This window comes from Mobula hypostoma, chromosome 1 (assembly GCF_963921235.1).
Source record: "Mobula hypostoma chromosome 1, sMobHyp1.1, whole genome shotgun sequence".
NCBI classification, from domain to species: Eukaryota; Metazoa; Chordata; class Chondrichthyes; order Myliobatiformes; family Myliobatidae; genus Mobula; species Mobula hypostoma.
Genome location: NC_086097.1, coordinates 101,248,920 through 101,272,198, shown reverse-complemented (window position 1 = coordinate 101,272,198; position 23,279 = coordinate 101,248,920). Strand labels below are relative to the sequence as shown.

At 58.2% G+C, this 23,279-nt stretch overlaps 1 protein-coding gene across 4 annotated transcripts in view; it reads left to right on the top strand.

Annotated features, from left to right (window-relative positions):
* Positions 1-23,279, top strand: part of plekhd1 (pleckstrin homology domain containing, family D (with coiled-coil domains) member 1) — a 311,066-nt gene that overhangs the window by 221,070 nt on the left and 66,717 nt on the right. For all 4 annotated transcript variants that reach the window (XM_063053877.1, XM_063053869.1, XM_063053854.1 and 1 more), the window contains exons 8-11: positions 1,355-1,448; positions 2,747-2,928; positions 6,238-6,370; positions 13,175-13,319. In XM_063053877.1, the coding sequence (XP_062909947.1) occupies positions 1,355-1,448; positions 2,747-2,928; positions 6,238-6,370; positions 13,175-13,319 (554 nt within the window). The remainder of the gene's footprint in view (positions 1-1,354; positions 1,449-2,746; positions 2,929-6,237; positions 6,371-13,174; positions 13,320-23,279) is intronic.

The following is a 23,279-nucleotide window of genomic DNA, read 5'->3' as shown; positions in this document are numbered from 1 at the left end:
AACCCACATCATACTGGCTCTGACCAATTTTCTCTGGGAAATCCATTAATTTGCTAAATTGTGGTGGTGTGTTCTTACTGCAAGGTTCTGACCTGTTCTAAGTTTGGTTGGTAAATTGGTTTGTTTAACATGCCGTCCATACTGATTATTTCGTCACCTCAGTACATTGAGGTAGTACAAGGGAAAACAAAAACAGAATGCAGAATGAGTGTTACAGTGACAGAGAAAGTGCTGTACAGGCAGACAATGAGGTGCGGGGCCATGAACAAGTAGATTGTTCAAAGGTTCAAAGGTCGAATTTAATGTCAGAGAAACGTATACAATATACATCCTGAAATGCTTTTTCTTCGCAAACATCCATGAAAACAGAGAAGTGCCCCAAAGAATGAATGACAGTTCAATGTTAGAACCCCAAAGTCCCCCCCAGCTCCCCCCTCCCCTGCGTAAGCGGCAGCAAGCAACGACCCCCCCTCCCCCAACCAGCAAAAAAAGTGCATCAGTACCGTCACCAAGCAAGGACACAGACCGAAGTTACCCCAAAGGCTTTGCATTTCATCTGACATTCGACAAACCACAGGTTCTCTCTCTCCCTGGCAAGGAAGAGGGAGGTGTCCCCCATTTTCACAGCGAGTGGGAGACATAACAACAACTCGCTGGTTTACAATGTTAAAAGTTCGTTCCATCGCTTTTTTTGAGCTCTGTGTCCAAAGATCACAAAGACCTCGGGTCTTTGGGCCCACAGCGAAAGATTTTCCGGCCTCCCCGATGACACACGAGTCTCCTGCAGTGGCACCAACCCTTGACCTGCCCATCTCCAGAGCCCCGAGATCTTAGGCTTCCGAACACGATTGAGACTCTCAGGCCAAACTCTTGGCATGTCGAATAATGGCCAGTCGTGGAACCCCGAGAATGGGTCCCATTCCCACAATGAACTGTAGCCTGTGTGTAACTCCAGGTCAGCCCCTGAAAGGGAAAAATAAAGATATTAAAAGGTTGAAATAGAGCTGTTTCCAAAGATGCAAGCAAAAGAGTCACCATTAGGCGCCAGTAACCCTCCTAAGCTCCCCCTTTCCATCTTATCATACTTGTGAACTCAACTTTCCATCTAATTATACTAGGGAACCATTTAAGCATCTCATAACCGTAAGATAGAAGTCTTTGATCCAGGTGGTATGTGCTGGTGGGTTTCTGCACGGTGGAAAGGGGGAAAGAGAATGACTGGGTGGGTGGGCCTTTTGATTACGTTGGCTGCTTTTCTGAGGCCGTGAGGAGTGTGGACAGTGCAAAAATGCACTGTTTGACTGCAAAGGCTGATGTGTAGAAGTTGTAATGAGATGTGTGCTGTTGTCCATAGGGAGCTGGAGGTGACCGTGAACTCATTAACAACAATTGAAGAAGAAAAGAAGCAATTGCACCAACTGTCAGAATCACTGCAAAATAATTTAGAGGTGAGCATTGGAATGGAGACGGATAAAAGCTGAGTGATGATAAAGTTCTGGTTACACCAGGAGGCCTGCCTCTTAACTCTGTGTCTGTACAGTATCCCAGCAGGCTCAGTGCCCCCAGATCAGTCAAACCCACTCGAGAGGATTCAGCACAACATCTAGTTTAGTGCTTGAGTAGGAGGAAAGAACAAACTCAAAGCTCAATTTATTTCTGGAAAACTAACAACTTGCTGATGCTGGGAATCTGAAATAAAAACAGTGAATGTTGTAAATGCCCAGCAGGTCAGGCAGCATCTGTGAAGAGAGAATTGGTTATGTGAGGGACCATTGATATGAATGCTTTTCCACCATCTACAAGGCATCAACCAGGAGTGTGATGAAACTATCTCCACTTCCCTGAGTGTGTTGTTAGTTTAAATTAGTATCCTAAATAGAAACATTGTGGGCCATGGGGCCTGTTCCTGTGCTGTACAATTTTATGTTCTGTTCCATGTTCTATGAACACAGCTCCAGGAACTCTCGAGCAGCTCCTACTGGGACAAAGGAGCCGTTTGACTGGCACCCAGCCCTTCTCCTCCAGCATTCATTCCTCCACCACTGGTGCACAGTGGCTGTCTGACGGCACCTCCCAAACACCCGTCCTCTACCCACAAGGGCACCACCCCTGCAGGTTCCCTTCCCAGTCTGACTAATTCTGTCCCTTCAACATAACAGGGTTTAACCCTAGAACTGCCTCCCCAATAGCACCATAAGAAGCAGCACAGCAGTTCTGAGATTGATCAGAATAGGCAATAAATGCAGGTTGCACAGTTTGTCCACATTGTGAAAACGATGAACTAGTCTCTGAGCTACGGTGGGGGTATGAAAGCCTGGTCAGACTGGTGGGAACCACTGCTCCAGTGTCACTTGGTCCCCTCAAAGCCACTTCACCCATGATGTTTCGTGATGCTCAGAAATAAGCTGTCGGATTTTCAGGTACAAGTCCATGCAGTCAAGTGACTGGTGCTCCAACGGCCTCCTTGAGAGACGGACCGCTCATGGTGGGGTGTGAGCAAAGGTCTCCACACGCCTTGTGATGTTCTGTCATCCACTTGGACTGCAGCCAATCTGCTGTCCAGCTCCTTTGAGCAATGACCTTGTCACACCTTTATCCAGTGAACTGCGCCTGTCTCTGTACTGAGGATTCCTGTCTCACTGTCCATCCTGTGGTGTACTCCACACAGAGGAGGGGTTCACTGACTCCCCTCGGGTGGGAGGGGGGCTCCGGGAGCTTGCATTGACCTCTTGTCTCTGCTGATCAGAGCCTATCTCAGGAGAAGCAGCGGACCCTGGAGAAGCTTCAGGACAGCGAGCAGCAAACGCAGCAGCTGGCCAGCCAAAATGAGCAGCTGTCTGAGTCCAGCGGGGCCATCCGAGACATCCTGCAGCGCATCGAGGAGGACATGAGGAAACTGCAGGATGAGAAAGTGCTTGCAGAGGAAAGGTGGGCGAGTGGTTGATAAAAGTGGGCTTGGAGGAGGGGTGCGTGCACAGGGAGGGTGTAGAGTGGAAGGGTGTAGAGGGAGGGTGTAGAGGGAGGGTGCACAGGGAGGGTGTAGAGTGGAAGTGTGTACAGGGAGAGTGTAGAGTGGAAGGGTGTACAGGGAAGGTGTACAGGGAGGGTGTAGAGGGAGGGTGTAGTGTGGAAGTGTGTACAGGGAGGCTGTAGAGTGGAAGTGTGTACAGGGAGAGTGTAGAGTGAAAGGGTGTACAGGGAAGGTGTACAGGGAGGGTGTCGAGGGAGGGTGTACAGGGAGGGTGTCGAGGGAGGGTATAGAGTGGAAGGGTGTACAGGGAGGGTGTACAGGGAGGGTGTAGAGTGGAAGGGTGTACAGGGAGGGTGTACAGTGGAAGTGTGTACAGGGAGGGTGTAGAGTGGAAGGGCATACAGGGAGGGTATACAGGGAGGGTGTAGAGTGGAAGTGTGTACAGGGAAGGCGTAGAGTGGAAGTGTGTACAGGGAGGGTGTAGAGTGGAAGGGTGTATAGGGAGGGTGTAGAGGGAGGGTATGCAGGGAGGGTGTAGAGGGAGGGTATACAGGGAGGGTGTAGAGGGTTGGGTGTACAGGGTGGGTGTAGAAGGAGGGTGTAGAGTGGAAGTGTGTACAGGGAGGGTGTAGTGTGGAAGGGTGTAGTGTGGAAGGGTGTAGAGTGGAAGGGTGTACAGGGAGGGTGTAGTGGAAGGGTGTAGTGGGAGGGTGTAGAGTGGAAGGGTGTACAGGGAGGGTGTAGAGTGGAAGGGTGTAGTGGGAGGGTGTAGAGTGGAAGGGTGTAGTGTGGAAGGGTGTAGAGTGGAAGGGTGTACAGGGAGGGTGTACAGGGAGGGTGTAGTGGAAGGGTGTAGAGTGGAAGGGTATACAGGGAGGGTGTAGAGGGAGGGTGTACAGGGAGGGTGTGGAGGGAGGGTGTACAGCGGAAGGGTGTACAGGGAGGGTGCAGTGTGGAAGGGTGTACAGGGAAGGTGTAGAGGGAGGGTGTACAGGGAGGGTGTAGAGTGGAAGGGTATACAGGGAGGGTGTAGAGGGAGGGTGTACAGGGAGGGTGTAGAGGGAGGGTGTACAGTGGAAGGGTGTACAGGGAGGGTGTAGAGGGAGGGTGTACAGTGGAAGGGTGTACAGGGAGGGTGTAGTGTGGAAGGGTGTACAGGGAGGCTGTAGTGTAAAAGGGTGTACAGGGAGGGTGTAGAGTGGAAGGGTGTACAGGGAGGGTGTAGAGTGGAAGTGTGTAGTGTGGAAGGGTGTAGAGTGGAAGGGTGTACAGGGAGGGTGTAGTGTGGAAGGGTGTACAGGGAGGCTGTAGTGTGAAAGGGTGTACAGGGAGGGTGTGGATTGGAAGGGTGTACAGGGAGGGTGTAGTGTGGAAGGGTGTACAGGGAGGCTGTAGTGTGAAAGGGTGTACAGGGAGGGTGTAGAGTGGAAGGGTGTACAGGGAGGGTGTAGAGTGGAAGTGTGTAGTGTGGAAGGGTGTAGAGTGGAAGGGTGTACAGGGAGGGTGTAGTGTGGAAGGGTGTACAGGGAGGCTGTAGTGTGAAAGGGTGTACAGGGAGGATGTATAGTGGAAGGGTGTACAGGGAGGGTGTAGAGTGGAAGGGTGTAGTGTGGAAGGGTGTAGAGTGGAAGGGTGTACAGGGAGGGTGTAGAGTGCAAGGGTGTACAGGGAAGCTGTAGTGTGAAATGGTGTACAGTGAGGGTGTAGAGTGGAAGGGTGTAGTGTGGAAGAGTGTAGAGTGGAAGGGTGTACAGGGAGGGTGTAGAGTGGAAGGGTGTAGTGGGAGGGTGTAGAGTGGAAGGGTGTACAGGGAGGGTGTAGAGTGGAAGGGTGTACAGGGAGGATGTAGAGTAGAAGGGTGTATAGGGAGGGTGTAGAGGGAGGGTATACAGGGAGGGTGTAGAGGGAGGGTGTACAGGGTGGGTGCAGAGGGAGGGTGTAGAGTGGAAGTGTGTACAGGGAGGGTGTAGAGTGGAAGGGTGTACAGGGAAGGTGTACAGGGAGGGTGTAGAGGGAGGGTGTACAGGGAGGGTGTCGAGGGAGGGTGTTGAGTGGAAGTGTGTACAGGGAGGCTGTAGAGTGGAAGAGTGTACAGGGAGGGTGTACAGGGAGGGTGTAGAGGGAGGGTGTACAGGGAGGGTGTAGAGTGGAAGTGTGTACAGGGAGGGTGTAGAGTGGAAGGGTGTACAGGGAGGGTGTAGAGTGGAAGGGCATACAGGGAGGTTATACAGGGAGGGTGTAGAGTGGAAGTGTGTACAGGGAGGGTGTAGTGTGGAAGGGTGTATAGGGAGGGTGTAGAGGGAGGGTATACAGGGAGGGTGTAGAGGGAGGGTGTACAGGGTGGGTGTAGAGGGAGGGTGTAGAGTGGAAGTGTGTACAGGGAGGGTGTAGTGTGGAAGGGTGTACGGGAAGTGTGTACAGTGAGGGTGTAGAGTGGAAGGGTGTAGTGTGGAAGGGTGTAGAGTGGAAGGGTGTACAGGGAGGGTGTACAGCAAGGGTGTAGTGGGAGGGTGTAGAGTGCAAGGGTGTACAGGGAGTGTGTAGAGTGGAAGGGTGTAGTGGGAGGGTGTAGAGTGGAAGGGTGTAGTGTGGAAGGGTGTAGAGTGGAAGGGTGTACAGGGAGGGTGTAGTGGAAGGGTGTAGTGGGAGGTTGTAGAGTGGAAGGGTATACAGGGAGGGTGTAGAGGGAGGGTGTACAGGGAGGGTGTAGAGGGAGGGTGTACAGTGGAAGGGTGTACAGGGAGGGTGTAGTGTGGAAGGGTGTACAGGGAGGCTGTAGTGTGAAAGGGTGTACATGGAGGGTGTAGAGTGGAAGGGTGTAGTGTGGAAGGGTGTAGAGTGGAAGGGTGTACAGGGAGGGTGTAGAGTGGAAGGGTGTACAGGGAAGCTGTAGTGTGAAAGGGTGTACAGGGAGGGTGTAGAGTGGAAGGGTGTAGTGTGGAAGGGTGTAGAGTGGAAGGGTGTACAGGGAGGGTGTAGAGTGGAAGGGTGTAGTGGGAGGGTGTAGAGTGGAAGGGTGTACAGGGAGGGTGTAGAGTGGAAGGGTGTAGTGTGGAAGGGTGTAGAGTGGAAGGGTGTACAGGGAGGGTGTAGAGGGAGGGTGTACAGGGTTACTGAGAGCCAGTCAGGGTCAATGTGAGGGTGGGATGAGGTCATTTGGGGTTAATGGAATGAGACTGGCTGGGAGGGGGTGAGTGGGCACAGGTCTTGAAGGTGATGGAGGGGATGATGATGAGATACTAACCCCAAACCGGTTGCTGCTGCAGACTGCGGGAGAAGGAGCAGCGAGCACTGGCCCTGCAGGAAGAGAGGGAATTCTACTCCACACAATCCCGTGAGCTGCAGCTTTCCTTGTCTGAGCTCACCGTCGAGAAGCAGCAGACTGAGAGTGAGCTGAGGGTGAGGACAGCGAGTGGGGCGGGGGACGGGGGGCTCACAGAGCAGTCTGATATATGTACCTCCCCACCACACACACGGGGAGAGAGAGATGGTACGAGGGTCAGACATGCTTATTTGTGGGAGTTGTGAGAATTGAGGAGTGGGTTGGGTGAGGAGTGAGTGTGAGAGAGTGTGGGGGTGAGTGAGGTGAGGGATGTGAGGGATAACAGGTGGGGGTGTGAGGTGATGGGTGTGAGGTGACGGGTGTATGGGGTAAGGTGTGCGTGGTGACGGGTGTATCGGATGTAGTATTTTGGGTGGGGGGTTATGATCTGTTTATATGGGGTGAGGTATGTGTGGTGACGGGTGTATGGGATGTAGTATGTCAGGTGGGGGGGTTATGTGGGGTGTTGGGGGTTATGATCTGTGTATATGGGGTGAGGTATGTGTGGTGATGGGTATATGGGATGTAGTATATTGGGTGGGGGGGTTATGTGGGGTATGGGGTGAGGTATGTGTGGTGATGGGTATATGGGATGTAGTATATTGGGTGGGGGGGTTATGTGGTGTGTGTGGTGAAGGGGAGGGGTTCCCGTCTGGATTTGACCTCACTACACTCCTGGCAACATGTTCTGCACAAGACTCTGAGCAGAATCAGTGAGGAGAGAGCTGAAAACACACTGGACCATGGCCTCTGTGCTGCTACGTTGCAGGAGGTTCTGTACCCTGAGAATGTGTGTGCGATCCCACAAACTGCGTATTGGCTGGCTACATGTGAACAGGTGTTGTCCGTTGGATCTCAGCCAGCCGTGACACTTCCAAAGCCATGCACACCAATCCCAGGTCCTTCTGCTCGCACTCTCCTTCAGTCCACATTACCTGACCTCATTCTTCCAACCAAACCATGGAAAGAGTGCAGCGTGCAGAGGAGATTTACAAGGGTGTTGCCTGGACTGGGGAGCATGCCTTATGAGAATAGGTTGAGTAAACTTGGCCTTTTCTCCTTGGAGAGACGGAGGATGAGAGGTGACATGATAGAGGTGTATAAGATGATGAGAGGCATTGACCGTGTGGATAATCAGAGATTTTTTCCCAGGGCTGGAACGGCTAGCACGAGAGGGCACAGTTTTAAGGTGTTTGGAAATAGGTACAGAGGAGATGTCAGGGGTAAGATTTTCACACACAGAGTGGTGGCACGTGAAATGCATTGCTGGTGATGATAGTAGAGTTGGATACAACAGGGTCTTTTAGAAACTCTTAGATATGTAGATAAGCGGATCTCCCACCTGGTGAACTGCCTCTCTCACTTTCCACCTCCGATGTTTACGCCACCCTGAGCAGGGTGAATGTATGGAAGGCAGCTGGTCCGGATGGAATACCTGGCCGTGTACTCAGAGCCTGTGCAGGGCAGTTGGCCGGGGTCTTCACTGACATTTTTAATCTGTCCCTGGCTCAGACAGTTGTCCCCACAAGCTTCAAGATCGCCACCATCGTGCCAGTGCCAAAGCATTCCACTGCCACGGGCCTGAATGACTTCTGCCCAGTTGCACTCACCCCCATCATTGCAAAGTGCTTTGAGAGACTGGTTCTGCCACATCTGAAATCCTGTCTGCCCACTACCCCGGACCCCCATCAATTTTCCTATTGCACCAACAGGTCAACAGAGGACGCCATCTCCACAGCACTTCACTCTGCCCTGACCCACCTGGACAGCCCCAACTCTTAAGTCAGAATGCTGTTCATTGACTTTAGCTCGGCATTCAATACTGTGATCCCCTCCAAGCTGATCGCCAAACTTCGCCAGCTTGGTATCAGCGTATCCCTCTGCAATTGGACCTTGGACTTTCTGACTAACAGACCCCAATCAGTTAAGTTAGACAACCTCTCTTCCTCCACTCTCACCCTGAACACCGACATGCCTCAAGGCTGTGTGCTGAGCCCTCTTCTGTACTTGCTTTTCACCTATGAATGCGTTCCTGTACATGGTTCTAACTCCATAATCAAATTTGCAAAAGATACCACGGTGGTTGGCCTGATCAGAGGGGATGACGAGGTGGTCTACAGGGACGAGGTCTAGCACCTGGCTGCGTGGTGTGCCAACAACAGTCTGGCCCTTAACACCCAGAAGACCAAGGAGATCATTGTGGACTTCAGGCATGCCAGGAGTCGCACTCACATCTCCATCTACATCAACGGAGCTGTAGTGGAGTGTGTATCAAGCTTCAAATTCCTTGGTGTCCACATTTCCAAGGATCTCACCTGGTCCCTGAACTCCTCCATCCTGATCAAAAAGGTGCAACAGCACCTTTATTTCCTGCGGAGCATCAAGAAAGCTCACCTCCGTCCCAGGATACTGACAGACTTTTACCGCTGTACAATTGAGAGCATACTCACCAACTGCATCTCAGTGTGGTATGGCAATTGTCCCGTATCGGACTGCAAAGCACTCCAGCGTGTGGTGAAAACTGCCCAGCAGATTATCGGCACCCAATTGCCCACCATTGAAAACATCTACCATAAACGCTGCCTGGGCAGGGCGAAAAGCATTATCAAGGATGCATCTCACCCTAACCATGGACTTTTTACTCTCCTCCCATCCGGTAGGCGCTACAGGAGCCTCCGCTCCCACACCAGCAGGCACAGGAAGAGCTTCTTCCCTGAGGCTGCGACACTGCTGAACGTTACATCACAGTGCTAAGCAGTATTGCACCCATATTGCATCTGTAGGAAGAGGTGCAGTCGACGTTTCAGGCCGAGACCCTTCGTCAGGACTAACTGAAGGAAGAGTGAGTAAGGGATTTGAAAGTTGGAGGGGGAGGGGGAGATCCAAAATGATAGGAGAAGACAGGAGGGGGAGGGATAGAGCCGAGAGCTGGATAGGTGATAGGCAAAAGGGGATACGAGAGGATTATGGGACAGGAGGTCCGGGAAGAAAGACGGGGGGGGGGGACCCAGAGGATGGGCAAGAGGTATATTCAGAGGGACAGAGGGAGAAAAAGGAGAGTGAGAGAAAGAATGTGTGCATAAAAATAAGTAACAGATGGGGTACGAGGGGGAGTCAGAGAAGTCGATGTTCATGCCATCAGGTTGGAGGCTACCCAGACGGAATATAAGGTGTTGTTCCTCCAACCTGAGTGTGGCTTCATCTTTACAGTAGAGGAGGCCGTGGATAGAAATGTCAGAATGGGAATGGGATGTGGAATTAAAATGTGTGGCCACTGGGAGATCCTGCTTTCTCTGGCGGACAGAGCGTAGGTGTTCAGCAAAGCGGTCTCCCAGTCTGCGTCGGGTCTTGCCAATATATAAAAGGCCACATCGGGAGCACCGGACGCAGTATATCACCCCAGTCGACTCACAGGTGAAGTGTTGCCTCACCTGGAAGGACTGTTTGGGGCCCTGAATGGTGGTAAGGGCATGTGTAGCACTTGTTCTGCTTACACGGATAAGTGCCAGGAGGGAGATCAGTGGGGAGGGATGGGGGGGACGAATGGACAAGGGAGTTGCGTAGGGAGCAATCCCTGCGGAATGCAGGGGGGGGGGGAGGGAAAGATGTGCTTAGTGGTGGGATCCCGTTGGAGGTGGCGGAAGTTACGGAGAATAATATGTTGGACCCGGAGGCTGGTGGGGTGGTAGGTGAGGACCAGGGGAACCCTATTCCTAGTGGGGTGGTGGGAGGATGGAGTGAGAGCAGATGTACATGAAATGGGGGAGATGCGTTTAAGAGCAGAGTTGATAGTGGAGGAAGGGAAGCCCCTTTCTTTAAAAAAGGAAGACATCTCTCTCATCCTAGAATGAAAAGCCTCATCCTGAGAGCAGATGTGGCGGAGACGGAGGAATTGCGAGAAGGGGATGGCGTTTTTGCAAGAGACAGGGTGAGAAGAGGAATAGTCCAGATAGCTGTGAGAGTCAGTAGGCTTATAGTAGACATCAGTGGATAAGCTGTCTCCAGAGACAGAGACAGAAAGATCTAGAAAGGGGAGGGAGGTGTCGGAAATGGACCAGGTAAACTTGAGGGCAGGGTGAAAGTTGGAGGCAAAGTTAATAAAGTCAACGAGTTCTTCATGCGTGCAGGAAGCAGCGCCAATGCAGTCGTCGATGTAGCGAAGGAAAAGTAGGGGACAGATACCAGAATAGGCACAGAACATAGATTGTTCCACAAACCCAACAAAAAGGCAGGCATAGCTAGGACCCATACGGGTGCCCATGGCTACACCTTTAGGTTGGAGGAAGTGGGAGGAGCCAAAGGAGAAATTATTAAGAGTAAGGACTAATTCCGCTAGATGGAGCAGAGTGGTGGTAGAGGGGAACTGATTAGGTCTGGAATCCAAAAAGAAGCGTAGAGCTTTGAGACCTTCCTGATGGGGGATGGAAGTATATAAGGACTGGACATCCAAAAACGCCATCCCCTTCTCGCAATTCCTCCGTCTCCGCTGCATCTGATCTCAGGATGAGGCTTTTCATTCTAGGACGAGGGAGATGTCTTCCTTTTTTAAAGAAAGGGGCTTCCCTTCCTCCACTATCAACTCTGCTCTTAAACGCATCTCCCCCATTTCACGTACATCTGCTCTCACTCCATCCTCCCACCACCCCGCTAGGAATAGGGTTCCCCTGGTCCTCACCTACCACCCCACCAGCCTCCGGGTCCACCATATTATTCTCCGTAACTTCCGCCACCTCCAACGGGATCCCACCACTAAGCACATCTTTCCCTCCCCACCTCTCTCTGCATTCCGCAGGGATTGCTCCCTACGCAACTCCCTTGTCCATTCGTCCCCCCCATCCCTATCCACTGATCTCCCTCCTGGCACTTATCCGTGTAAGCGGAACAAGTGCTACACATGCCCTTACACTTCCTCCCTTACCACCATTCAGGGCCCCAAACAGTCCTTCCAGGTGAGGCAACACTTCACCTGTGAGTCGACTGGGGTGATATACTGCGTCCGGTGCTCCCGATGTAGCCTTTTATATATTGGCGAGACCCAACGCAGACTGGGAGACCGCTTTGCTGAACATCTACGCTCTGTCCGCCAGAGAAAGCAGGATCTCCCAGTGGCCACACATTTTAATTCCACATCCCATTTCCATTCTGACATGTCTATCCACGGCCTCCTCTACTGTAAAGATGAAGCCACACTCAGGTTGGAGGAACAACACCTTATATTCCGTCTGGGTAGCCTCCAACCTGATGGCATGACCATCAACTTCTCTAACTTCCACTAAGGCCCCACCTCCCCCTCATACCCCATCTGTTACTTATTTTTATGCACACATTCTTTCTCTCACTCTCCTTTTTCTCCCTCTGTCCCTCTGAATATACCTCTTGCCCATCCTCTGGGTCCCCACCCCTCCTTGTCTTTCTTCCCGGACCTCCTGTCCCATGATCCTCTCGTATCCCCTTTTGCCTATCACCTGTCCAGCTCTTGGCTCTATCCCTCCCCCTCCTGTCTTCTCCTATCATTTTGGATCTCCCCCTCCCCCTCCAACTTTCAAATCCCTTACTCACTCTTCCTTCAGTTAGTCCTGACGAAGGGTCTCGGCCTGAAACGTCGACTGCACCTCTTCCTACAGATGTTGCCTGGCCTGCTGCGTTCACCAGCAACTTTGATGTGTGTTGCTGCAGAATTCCTGTTGTTTGCACCCATATTGTACTGTCTCAGTACTTCTATATTTGTGTGCTGTAGCACTTCTTTTATTCGCAGTTATTTTGTAAATAACACTATTCTTGCATTTCCGGTCAGATGCTAAATGCATTTCATTGGCTTTGTATCTGTACTTGGCTCAATGACAATAAAGTTGAATCTAATCTAATCTAATAGGTACATGGAGCTTAGAAAAATAGAGGGCTATGCAGTAGGGGAATTCTAGGCAGCTTCTAGAGTAGGTTACATGGTTGGCACAACAGTGTGGGCCAAAGGGCCTGTAATGTGCTGTAAATTTCTATGTTCTAACAGCTTCATCTCATTGCAGAGAAAAGCATTCACACATCTGCCATTCCCGATTGTGGTCAATGAGGCCAGGTTTAGTATGACTGACTTATCTAACATGAAATTTGCTTTGTGGCAGTGTGGGAAACAGCGACTCTTCCGCAGATAGGGCAGGTACAGCTGAGGGAGCAGGTACGGCTGATGGGGCAGGTACGGCTGAGGGGGCAGGTACGGCTGATGGGGCAGGTACGGCTGAGGAGGCAGGTACGGCTGATGGGGCAGGTACGGCTGAGGAGGCAGGTACGGCTGATGGGGCAGGTACGGCTGATGGGGCAGGTACGGCTGAGGGGGCAGGTACGGCTGAGGGAGCAGATACGGCTGAGGGAGCAGGTACGGCTGAGGGGGCAGGTACGGCTGAGGAGGCAGGTACGGCTGAGGGGGCGGGTATGGCTGAGGGGGCAGGCAGGTGGGCCACTCCTCTCTGGGAGCTTCCGATTCACAGACTCAGACACAGTACCCTCCCAAGTGCCTCAATTCCACTGCTGGCTCCCAGGAGTCAATGGTGGTGGGTCGGGCTGTGGGGGTCTGGACATCGCGGTGAACCCTTCCCACTGCCTGATAACCTCTTCCTGTGACAGAGCTCGGAGTAATGTGTCTATTTCCGCTAAACAACATGTAAATTAAACCACTGACCCGGGTGACGAGGGGATGAAGTTCAGGGAGGTGGCTTTGACATCAGTGTGCTTGTTCCTGTACTCAATTTGGTGGCTCAGTGGCCAAAGGCACTTTGTGACTGCCCCAACTCCAAACGAACTCTGGGACGTACAACCCTCAGATCAGAGGGACGGGCCACTTCTCAGATTATTTTTCCACTTAACCGCAGCCTTGTGTCTTGCGCTAGGAGGAAATGAAGTCGCGGGTGGAGCTGGAGCGGAGGCTGAAGGAGGCGGAGGAGGCGTTGCAGCGGCTGGAGCAGGGCCTGGACTCAAACGAGCGCACCATCGAGAAAAACGAGCTGATGAAGGGGGACGTGGGCGAGCTGAGGAGTGAGTGAGAGTGGAACCACAAACCCAGACCCCCACCCCCCCTTCACACCCCCACCCCTCACACAGACCCACATCCACCCCTCACACAGACCTGTACCGCTAGCCGTCACCCCACCCCTCACACACCCCCACCCCTCACATATACCCACCCACCCATCACACCCACCCCTCACACCTACCCACACACCCACCCATCACCCCCACCCCTCACACCTACCCACACGCCCACTCATCACCCCCACCCCTCACACCTACCCACACACCCACCCATCACCCCCAGCCCTCACACACCCCACCCCTCACATATACCCACCCACCCATCACCCCCACCCCTCACACCTACCCACACACCCACTCATCACCCCCAACCCTCACACCTACCCACACACCCACCCATCACCCCCACCCCTCACATATACCAACCCACCCATCACCCCCACCCCTCACACCTACCCACACACCCACTCATCACCCCCAACCCTCACACCTACCCATACACCCACCCATCACCCCCACCCCTCACACACCCCCACCCCTCACATATACCAACCCACCCATCACCCCCAACCCTCACACCTACCCACACACCCACCCATCACCCCCACCCCTCACACACCCCCACCCCTCACATATACCAACCCACCCATCACCCCCACCCCTCACATATACCAACCCACCCATCACCCCCACCCCTCACACCTACCCACACACCCACTCATCACCCCCACCCCTCACACCTACCCACACGCCCACCCATCACCCCCACCCCTCACACCTACCCACACGCCCACCCATCACCCCCACCCCTCACACCTACCCACACGCCCACCCATCACCCCCACCCCTCACACCTACCCACACACCCACCCATCACCCCCACCCCTCACACCTACCCACACGCCCACCCATCACCCCCACCCCTCACACCTACCCACACGCCCACCCATCACCCCCACCCCTCACACCTACCCACACGCCACCCATCACCCCCACCCCTCACACCTACCCACACACCCACCCATCACCCCCACCCCTCACACACCCCACCCCTCACATATACCCACCCACCCATCACCCCCACCCCTCACACCTACCCACACACCCACTCGTCACCCCCACCCCTCACACCTACCCACACAGCCACTCATCACCCCCACCCCTCACACCTACCCACACACCCACCCATCACCCCCACCCCTCACACCTACCCACACACCCACCCATCACCCCCACCCCTCACACCTACCCACACACCCACCCATCACCCCCACCCCTCACACCTACCCACACACCCACCCATCACCCCCACCCCTCACACCTACCCACACGCCCACCCATCACCCCCACCCCTCACACCTACCCACACACCCACCCATCACCCCAAACCATCACACCTACCCACACGCCCACCCATCACCCCCACCCCTCACACCTACCCACACACCCACTCATCACCCCCACCCCTCACACACACCCACCCCTCACATATACCCACCCACCCATCATCCCCACCCCTCACACCTACCCACACACCCACCCATCACCCCCACCCCTCACACCTACCCACACGCCCACTCATCACCCCCACCCCTCACACCTACCCACACACCCACCCATCACCCCCACCCCTCACACCTACCCACACCCCCACCCATCACCCCCACCCCTCACACCTACCCACACGCCCACCCATCACCCCCACCCCTCACACCTACCCACACGCCCACCCATCACCACCACCCCTCACACCTACCCCACACGCCCACCCATCACCCCCACCCCTCACACCTACCCACACACCCTCTCATCACCCCCACCCCTCACACCTATCCACACACCCAACCATCACCCCCACCCCTCACACACCCCCACCCCTCACATATACCCACCCACCCATCACCCCCACCCCTCACACCTACCCACACGCCCACCCATCACCCCCACCCCTCACACCCACACGCCCACCCATCACCCCCACCCCTCACACCTACCCACACACCCACCCATCACCCCCACCCCTCACACCTACCCACACGCCCACCCATCACCCCCACCCCTCACACCCACCCATCACCCCCACCCCTCACACATCCCCACCCCTCACACCTACCCACACGCCCACCCATCACCCCCACCCTCACACCTACCCACACGCCCACCCATCACCCCCACCCCTCACACCCACCCATCACCCCCACCCCTCACACACCCCCACCCCTCACACCAACCCACACGCCCACCCATCACCCCCACCCCTCACACCTACCCACACGCACACCCATCACCCCCACCCCTCACACCTACCTACACGCCCACCCATCACCCCCACCCCTCACACCTACCCACACGCCCACCCATCAACCCCACCCCTCACACCTACCCACACGCCCACCCATCACCCCCACCCCTCACACCTACCCACACGCCCACCCATCACCCCCACCCCTCACACTTACACACACGCCCACGCATCACCCCCACCCCTCACACCTACCCACACGCCCACTCATCACACCCACCCCTCACACCTACCCACACGCCCACCCATCACCCCCACCCCTCACACCTACCCACACGCCCACCCATCACCCCCACCCCTCACACCTATCCACAAGCCCACCCATCACCCCCACCCCTCACACCTACCCACACGCCCACCCATCACCCCCACCCCTCACACCTACCCACACGCCCACTCATCACCCCCACCCCTCACACACCCCCACCCCTCACATATACCCACCCACCCATCATCCCCACCCCTCACACCTACCCACACACCCACCCATCACCCCCACCCCTCACACCTACCCACACGCCCACTCATAACCCCCACCCCTCACACCTACCCACACACCCACCCATCACCCCCACCCCTCACACCTACCCACACGCCCACCCATCACCACCACCCCTCACACCTACCCACACGCCCACCCATCACCCCCACCCCTCACACCTACCCACACGCCCACCCATCACCACCACCCCTCACACCTACCCACACGCCCACCCATCACCCCCACCCCTCACACCTACCCACACACCCTCTCATCACCCCCACCCCTCACAGCTACCCACACACCCACCCATCACCCCCACCCCTCACACACCCCCACCCCTCACATATACCCACCCACCCATCACCCCCACCCCTCACCCACCCCCACGCCCACCCATCACCCCCACCCCTACCCACACGCCCACCCATCACCCCCACCCCTCACACCTACCCACACACCCACCCATCACCCCCACCCCTCACACCTAAACACACGCCCACCAATCACCCCCACCCCTCACACCTACCCACACACCCACCCATCACCCCCACCCCTCACACCTAAACACACGCCCACCAATCACCCCCACCCCTCACACCCACCCATCACCCCCACCCCTCACACACCCCCACCCCTCACACCTACCTACACGCCCACCCATCAGCCCCACCCCTCACACCTACCCACACACCCACCCATCACCCCCACCCCTCACACCCACCCATCACCCCAACCCCTCACACACCCCCACCCCTCACACCTACCCACACGCCCACCCATCAGCCCCACCCCTCACACCTACCCACACGCCCACCCATCACCCCCACCCCTCACACCTACCCACACGCCCACCCATCACCCCACCCCTCACACCTACCCACACGCCCACCCATCACCCCCACCCCTCACACCTACCCACACGCCCACCCATCACCCCCACCCCTCACACCTACCCACACGCACCTACCCACACCCACCCTCACACACCCCACCATCACCCCACCCCTCACACCACCCACACCCCACCCATCACCCCCACCCCTCACACCTACCCACACTCCACCCACACCCTCACCCCCACCCCTCACACCTACCCACCCACCCATCAACCCCACCCCTCACACCTACCCACACACCCACCCATCACCCCCAACCCTCACACCTACCCACACCCCACCCATCACCCCCACCCTCACACCTACCCACACACCCATCACCCCCACCCCTCACACCTACCCACACACCCACCCATCACCCCACCCTCCACACCCATCACCCACCCATCACCCCTCCCCCTCACACCTACCCACACTCCACCTCACCCCCACCCCTACACGCCCACCCATCACCCCACCCCTCACACCTACCCACACGCCCACCCATCACCCCCACCCCTCACACCTACCCACACGCCCACCCATCACCCCCACCCCTCACACCTACCCACACGCCCACCCATCACCCCCACCCCTCACACCTACCCACACGCCCACCCATCACCCCCACCCCTCACACCTACCCACACACCCACCCATCACCCCCACCCCTCACACCTACCCACACACCCACCCATCACCCCCACCCCTCACACCTACCCACACCCCACTCACATCACACCCACCCCTCACACCTACCCACACGCCATCACCCCCACCCCTCACACCTACCCACACACCCACCCATCACCCCCACCCCTCACACCTACCCACACGCCCACCCATCACCCCCACCCCTCACACCTACCCACACACCCCATCCCACCCCCACCCCCACCCCTCACACCCACCCACCCATCACCCCACCCCTCACACCTACCCACACCCCACCCATCACCCCCACCCCTCACACCTACCCACACACCCACCCATCACCCCCACCCCTCACACCTACCCACACGCCCACTCATCACCCCCACCCCTCACACCTACCCACACGCCCACCCATCACCCCCACCCTCACACCCACCCATCACCCCACCCTCACACCTACCCACACGCCCACCCATCACCCCCACCCCTCACACCTACCCACACACCCACCCATCACCCCCACCCCTCACACCTACCCACACACCCACCCATCACCCCCACCCCTCACACCTACCCACCCCACCATACCCCCACCCATCACCCCCACCCCTCACACCTACCCACACACCCACCCATCACCCCCACCCCTCACACCTACCCACACACCCACCCATCACCCCCACCCCTCACACCTACCCACACACCCACCCATCACCCCCACCCCTCACACCTACCCACACGCCCACCCATCACCCCCACCCCTCACACCTCACACCCACCCATCACCCTCACACCTACCCACACCACCCACACCCCCACCCCTCACACCTACCCACACGCCCACCCATCACCCCCACCCCTCACACCTACCCACACCCCACCCATCACCCCCACCCCTCACACCTACCCACACGCCCACCCATCACCCCCACCCCTCACACCTACCCACACGCCCACCCATCACCCCCACCCCTCACACCTACCCACACGCCCACCCATCACCCCCACCCCTCACACCTACCCACACGCCCACCCATCACCCCCACCCCTCACACCTACCCACACGCCCACCCATCACCCCCACCCCTCACACCTACCACACCCCACCCCACCCCTCACACCTACCCACACGCCCACCCATCACACCCACCCCTCACACCTACCCCACACACCCACCCCCATCACCCACCACCCCCTCACACCTACACCCCACACACCCACCCATCACCCCCACACCCTCACACCTACCACCCACACCCCACCCATCACCCCCACCCCTCACACCTACCCACACACCCACCCATCACCCCCACCCCTCACACACCACACCATCACCCCCACACACCTACCCACACCACCCACACCCACCCCTCACACCTACCCACACGCCCACCCATCACCCCCACCCCTCACACCTACCCACACGCCCACCCATCACCCCCACCCCTCACACCTACCCACACGCCCACCCATCACCCCCACCCCTCACACCTACCCACAGCCCACCCATCACCCCCACCCCTCACACCTACCCACACCCCACCCATCACCCCCACCCCTCACACCTACCCACACACCCACCCATCACCCCCACCCCTCACACCTACCCACACACCCACCCATCACCCCCATCACCCACCACACCCTCACACCCACCCTCACACCTACCCACACGCCCACCCATCACCCCCACCCCTCACACCTACCCACACACCCACCCATCACCCCCACCCTCACACCTACCCACACGCCCACCCATCACCCCCACCCCTCACACCTACCCACACACCCACTCATCACCCCCACCCCTCACACCACCCACCCCTCACATATACCCACCCACCCATCATCCCCACCCCTCACACCTACCCACACGCCCACTCATCACCCCCACCCTCACACCTACCCACACACCCACCCATCACCCCCACCCCTCACACCTACCCACACGCCCACTCATCACCCCCACCCCTCACACCTACCCACACGCCCACCCATCACCCCCACCCCTCACACCTACCCACACGCCCACCCATCACCACCAACCCTCACACCTACCCACACGCCCACCCATCACCCCCACCCCTCACACCTACCCACACACCCTCTCATCACCCCCACCCCTCACACCTACCCACACACCCACCCATCACCCCCACCCCTCACACACCCCCACCCTTCACATATACCCACCCACCCATCACCCCCACCCCTCACACCTACCCACACGCCCACCCATCACCCCCACCCCTCACACCCACACGACCACCCATCACCCCCACCCCTCACACCTACCCACACACCCACCCATCACCCCCACCCCTCACACCTACCCACACGCCCACCCATCACCCCCACCCCTCACACCCACCCATCATCCACACCACTCACACATCCCCACCCCTCACACCTACCCACACGCCCACCCATCACCCCCAACCCTCACACCTACCCACACGCCCACCCATCACCCCCACCCCTCACAGTCACCCATCACCCCCACCCCTCACACACCCCCACCCCTCACACCTACCCACACGCCCACCCATCACCCCCACCCCTCACACCTACCCACACGCCCACCCATCACCCCCACCCCTCACACCTACCCACACGCCCACCCATCACCCCCACCCCTCACACCTACCCACACGCCCACCCATCACCCCCACCCCTCACACCTACCCACACACCCACCCATCACCCCCACCCCTCACACTTACGCACACGCCCACGCATCACCCCCACCCCTCACACCTACCCACACGCCCACCCATCACACCCACCCCTCACACCTACCCACACGCCCACCCATCACCCCCACCCCTCACACCTACCCGCACGCCCACCCATCACCCCCACCCCTCACACCGACCCACACGCCCACCCATCACCCCCACCCCTCACACCTACCCACACGCCCACCCATCACCCCCACCCCTCACACCTACCCACACGCCACCCATCACCCCCACCCCTCACACCTACCCACACACCCACTCATCACCCCCACCCCTCACACCTACCCACACACCCACCCATCACCCCCACCCTCACACACCCCCACCCCTCACATATACCCACCCACCCATCACCCCCACCCCTCACACCTACCCACACATCCACCCATCACCCCCACCCCTCACACCTACCCACACACCCACCCATCACCCCCACCCCTCACACACCGCCACCCCTCACATATACCCACCCACCCATCACCCCCACCCCTCACACCTACCCACACACCCACCCATCACCCCCACCCCTCACACCTACCCACACACACTCATCACCCCCACCCCTCACACCTACCCACACACCCACCCATCACCCCCACCCCTCACACACCCCCACCCCCCTCACACCTCACCCCCACCCCTCACACCTACCCACACGCCCACCATCACCCCACCCCTCACACCTACCCACACGCCCACCCATCACCCCCACCCCTCACACCTACCCACACGCCCACCCATCACCCCCACCCCTCACACCTACCCACACGCCCACCCATCACCCCCACCCCTCACACCTACCCACACGCCACCCATCACCCCACCCCTCACACCTACCCACACCCCACCATCACCCCCACCCCTCACACACCCCCACCCCTCACTACCCACCCACCCATCATCCCCACCCCTCACACCTACCCACACACCCACCCATCACCCCCACCCCTCACACCTACCCACACGCCCACCATCACCCCCACCCCTCACACCTACCCACACACCCACCCATCACCCCCACCCCTCACACCTACCCACACGCCCACCCATCACCCCCACCCCTCACACCTACCCACACGCCCACCCATCACCCCCACCCCTCACACCTACCCACACGCCCACCCATCACCCCCACCCCTCACACCTACCCACACGCCACCCATCACCCCACCCCTCCCACCCTCTCATCACCCCCACCCCTCACACCTACCCACACACCCACCCCCCCACCCCATCACCCCCACCCCTCACACACCCCCACCCCTCACATATACCCACCCACCCATCACCCCCACCCCTCACACCTACCCACACGCCCACCCATCACCCCCACCCCTCACACCCACACGCCCACCCATTACCCCCACCCCTCACACCTACCCACACGCCCACCCATCACCCCCACCCCTCACACCCACCCATCACCCCCACCCCTCACACATCCCCACCCCTCACACCTACCCACACGCCCACCCATCACCCCCAACCCTTACACCTACCCACACGCCCACCCATCACCCCCACCCCTCACACCCACCCATCACCCCCACCCCTCACACACCCCCACCCCTCACACCTACCCACATGCCCACCCATCACCCCCACCCCTCACACCTACCCACACGCCCACCCATCACCCCCACCCCTCACACCTACCCACACACCCACCCATCACCCCCACCCCTCACACCTACCCACACGCCCACCCATCACCCCCACCCCTCACACCTACCCACACGCCCACCCATCACCCCCACCCCTCACACCTACCCACACGCCACCCATCACCCCCACCCCTCACACCTACCCACACACCCACCCATCACCCCCACCCCTCACACACACCCCCACCCCTCACATATACCCACCCACCCATCACCCCCACCCCTCACACCTACCCACACACCCACTCATCACCCCCACCCCTCACACCTACCCACACACCCACCCATCACCCCCACCCCTCACACCTACCCACACACCCACCCATCACCCCCACCCCTCACACCTACCCACACACCCACCCATCACCCCCACCCCTCACACCTACCCACACACCCACCCATCACCCCCACCCCTCACACCTACCCACACACCCACCCATCACCCCCACCCCTCACACCTACCCACACGCCCACCCATCACCCCCACCCCTCACACCTACCCACACACCCACCCATCACCCCAAACCATCACACCTACCCACACGCCCACCCATCACCCCCACCCCTCACACCTACCCACACACCCACTCATCACCCCCACCCCTCACACACACCCACCCCTCACATATACCCACCCACCCATCATCCCCACCCCTCACACCTACCCACACACCCACCCATCACCCCCACCCCTCACACCTACCCACACGCCCACTCATCACCCCCACCCCTCACACCTACCCACACACCCACCCATCACCCCCACCCCTCACACCTACCCACACGCCCACCCATCACCCCCACCCCTCACACCTACCCACACGCCCACCCATCACCCCCACCCCTCACACCTACCCACACGCCCACCCATCACCACCACCCCTCACACCTACCCACACGCCCACCCATCACCCCCACCCCTCACACCTACCCACACACCCTCTCATCACCCCCACCCCTCACACCTACCCACACACCCAACCATCACCCCCACCCCTCACACACCCCCACCCCTCACATATACCCACCCACCCATCACCCCCACCCCTCACACCTACCCACACGCCCACCCATCACCCCCACCCCTCACACCCACACGCCCACCCATCACCCCCACCCCTCACACCTACCCACACACCCACCCATCACCCCCACCCCTCACACCTACCCACACGCCCACCCATCACCCCCACCCCTCACACCCACCCATCACCCCCACCCCTCACACATCCCCACCCCTCAC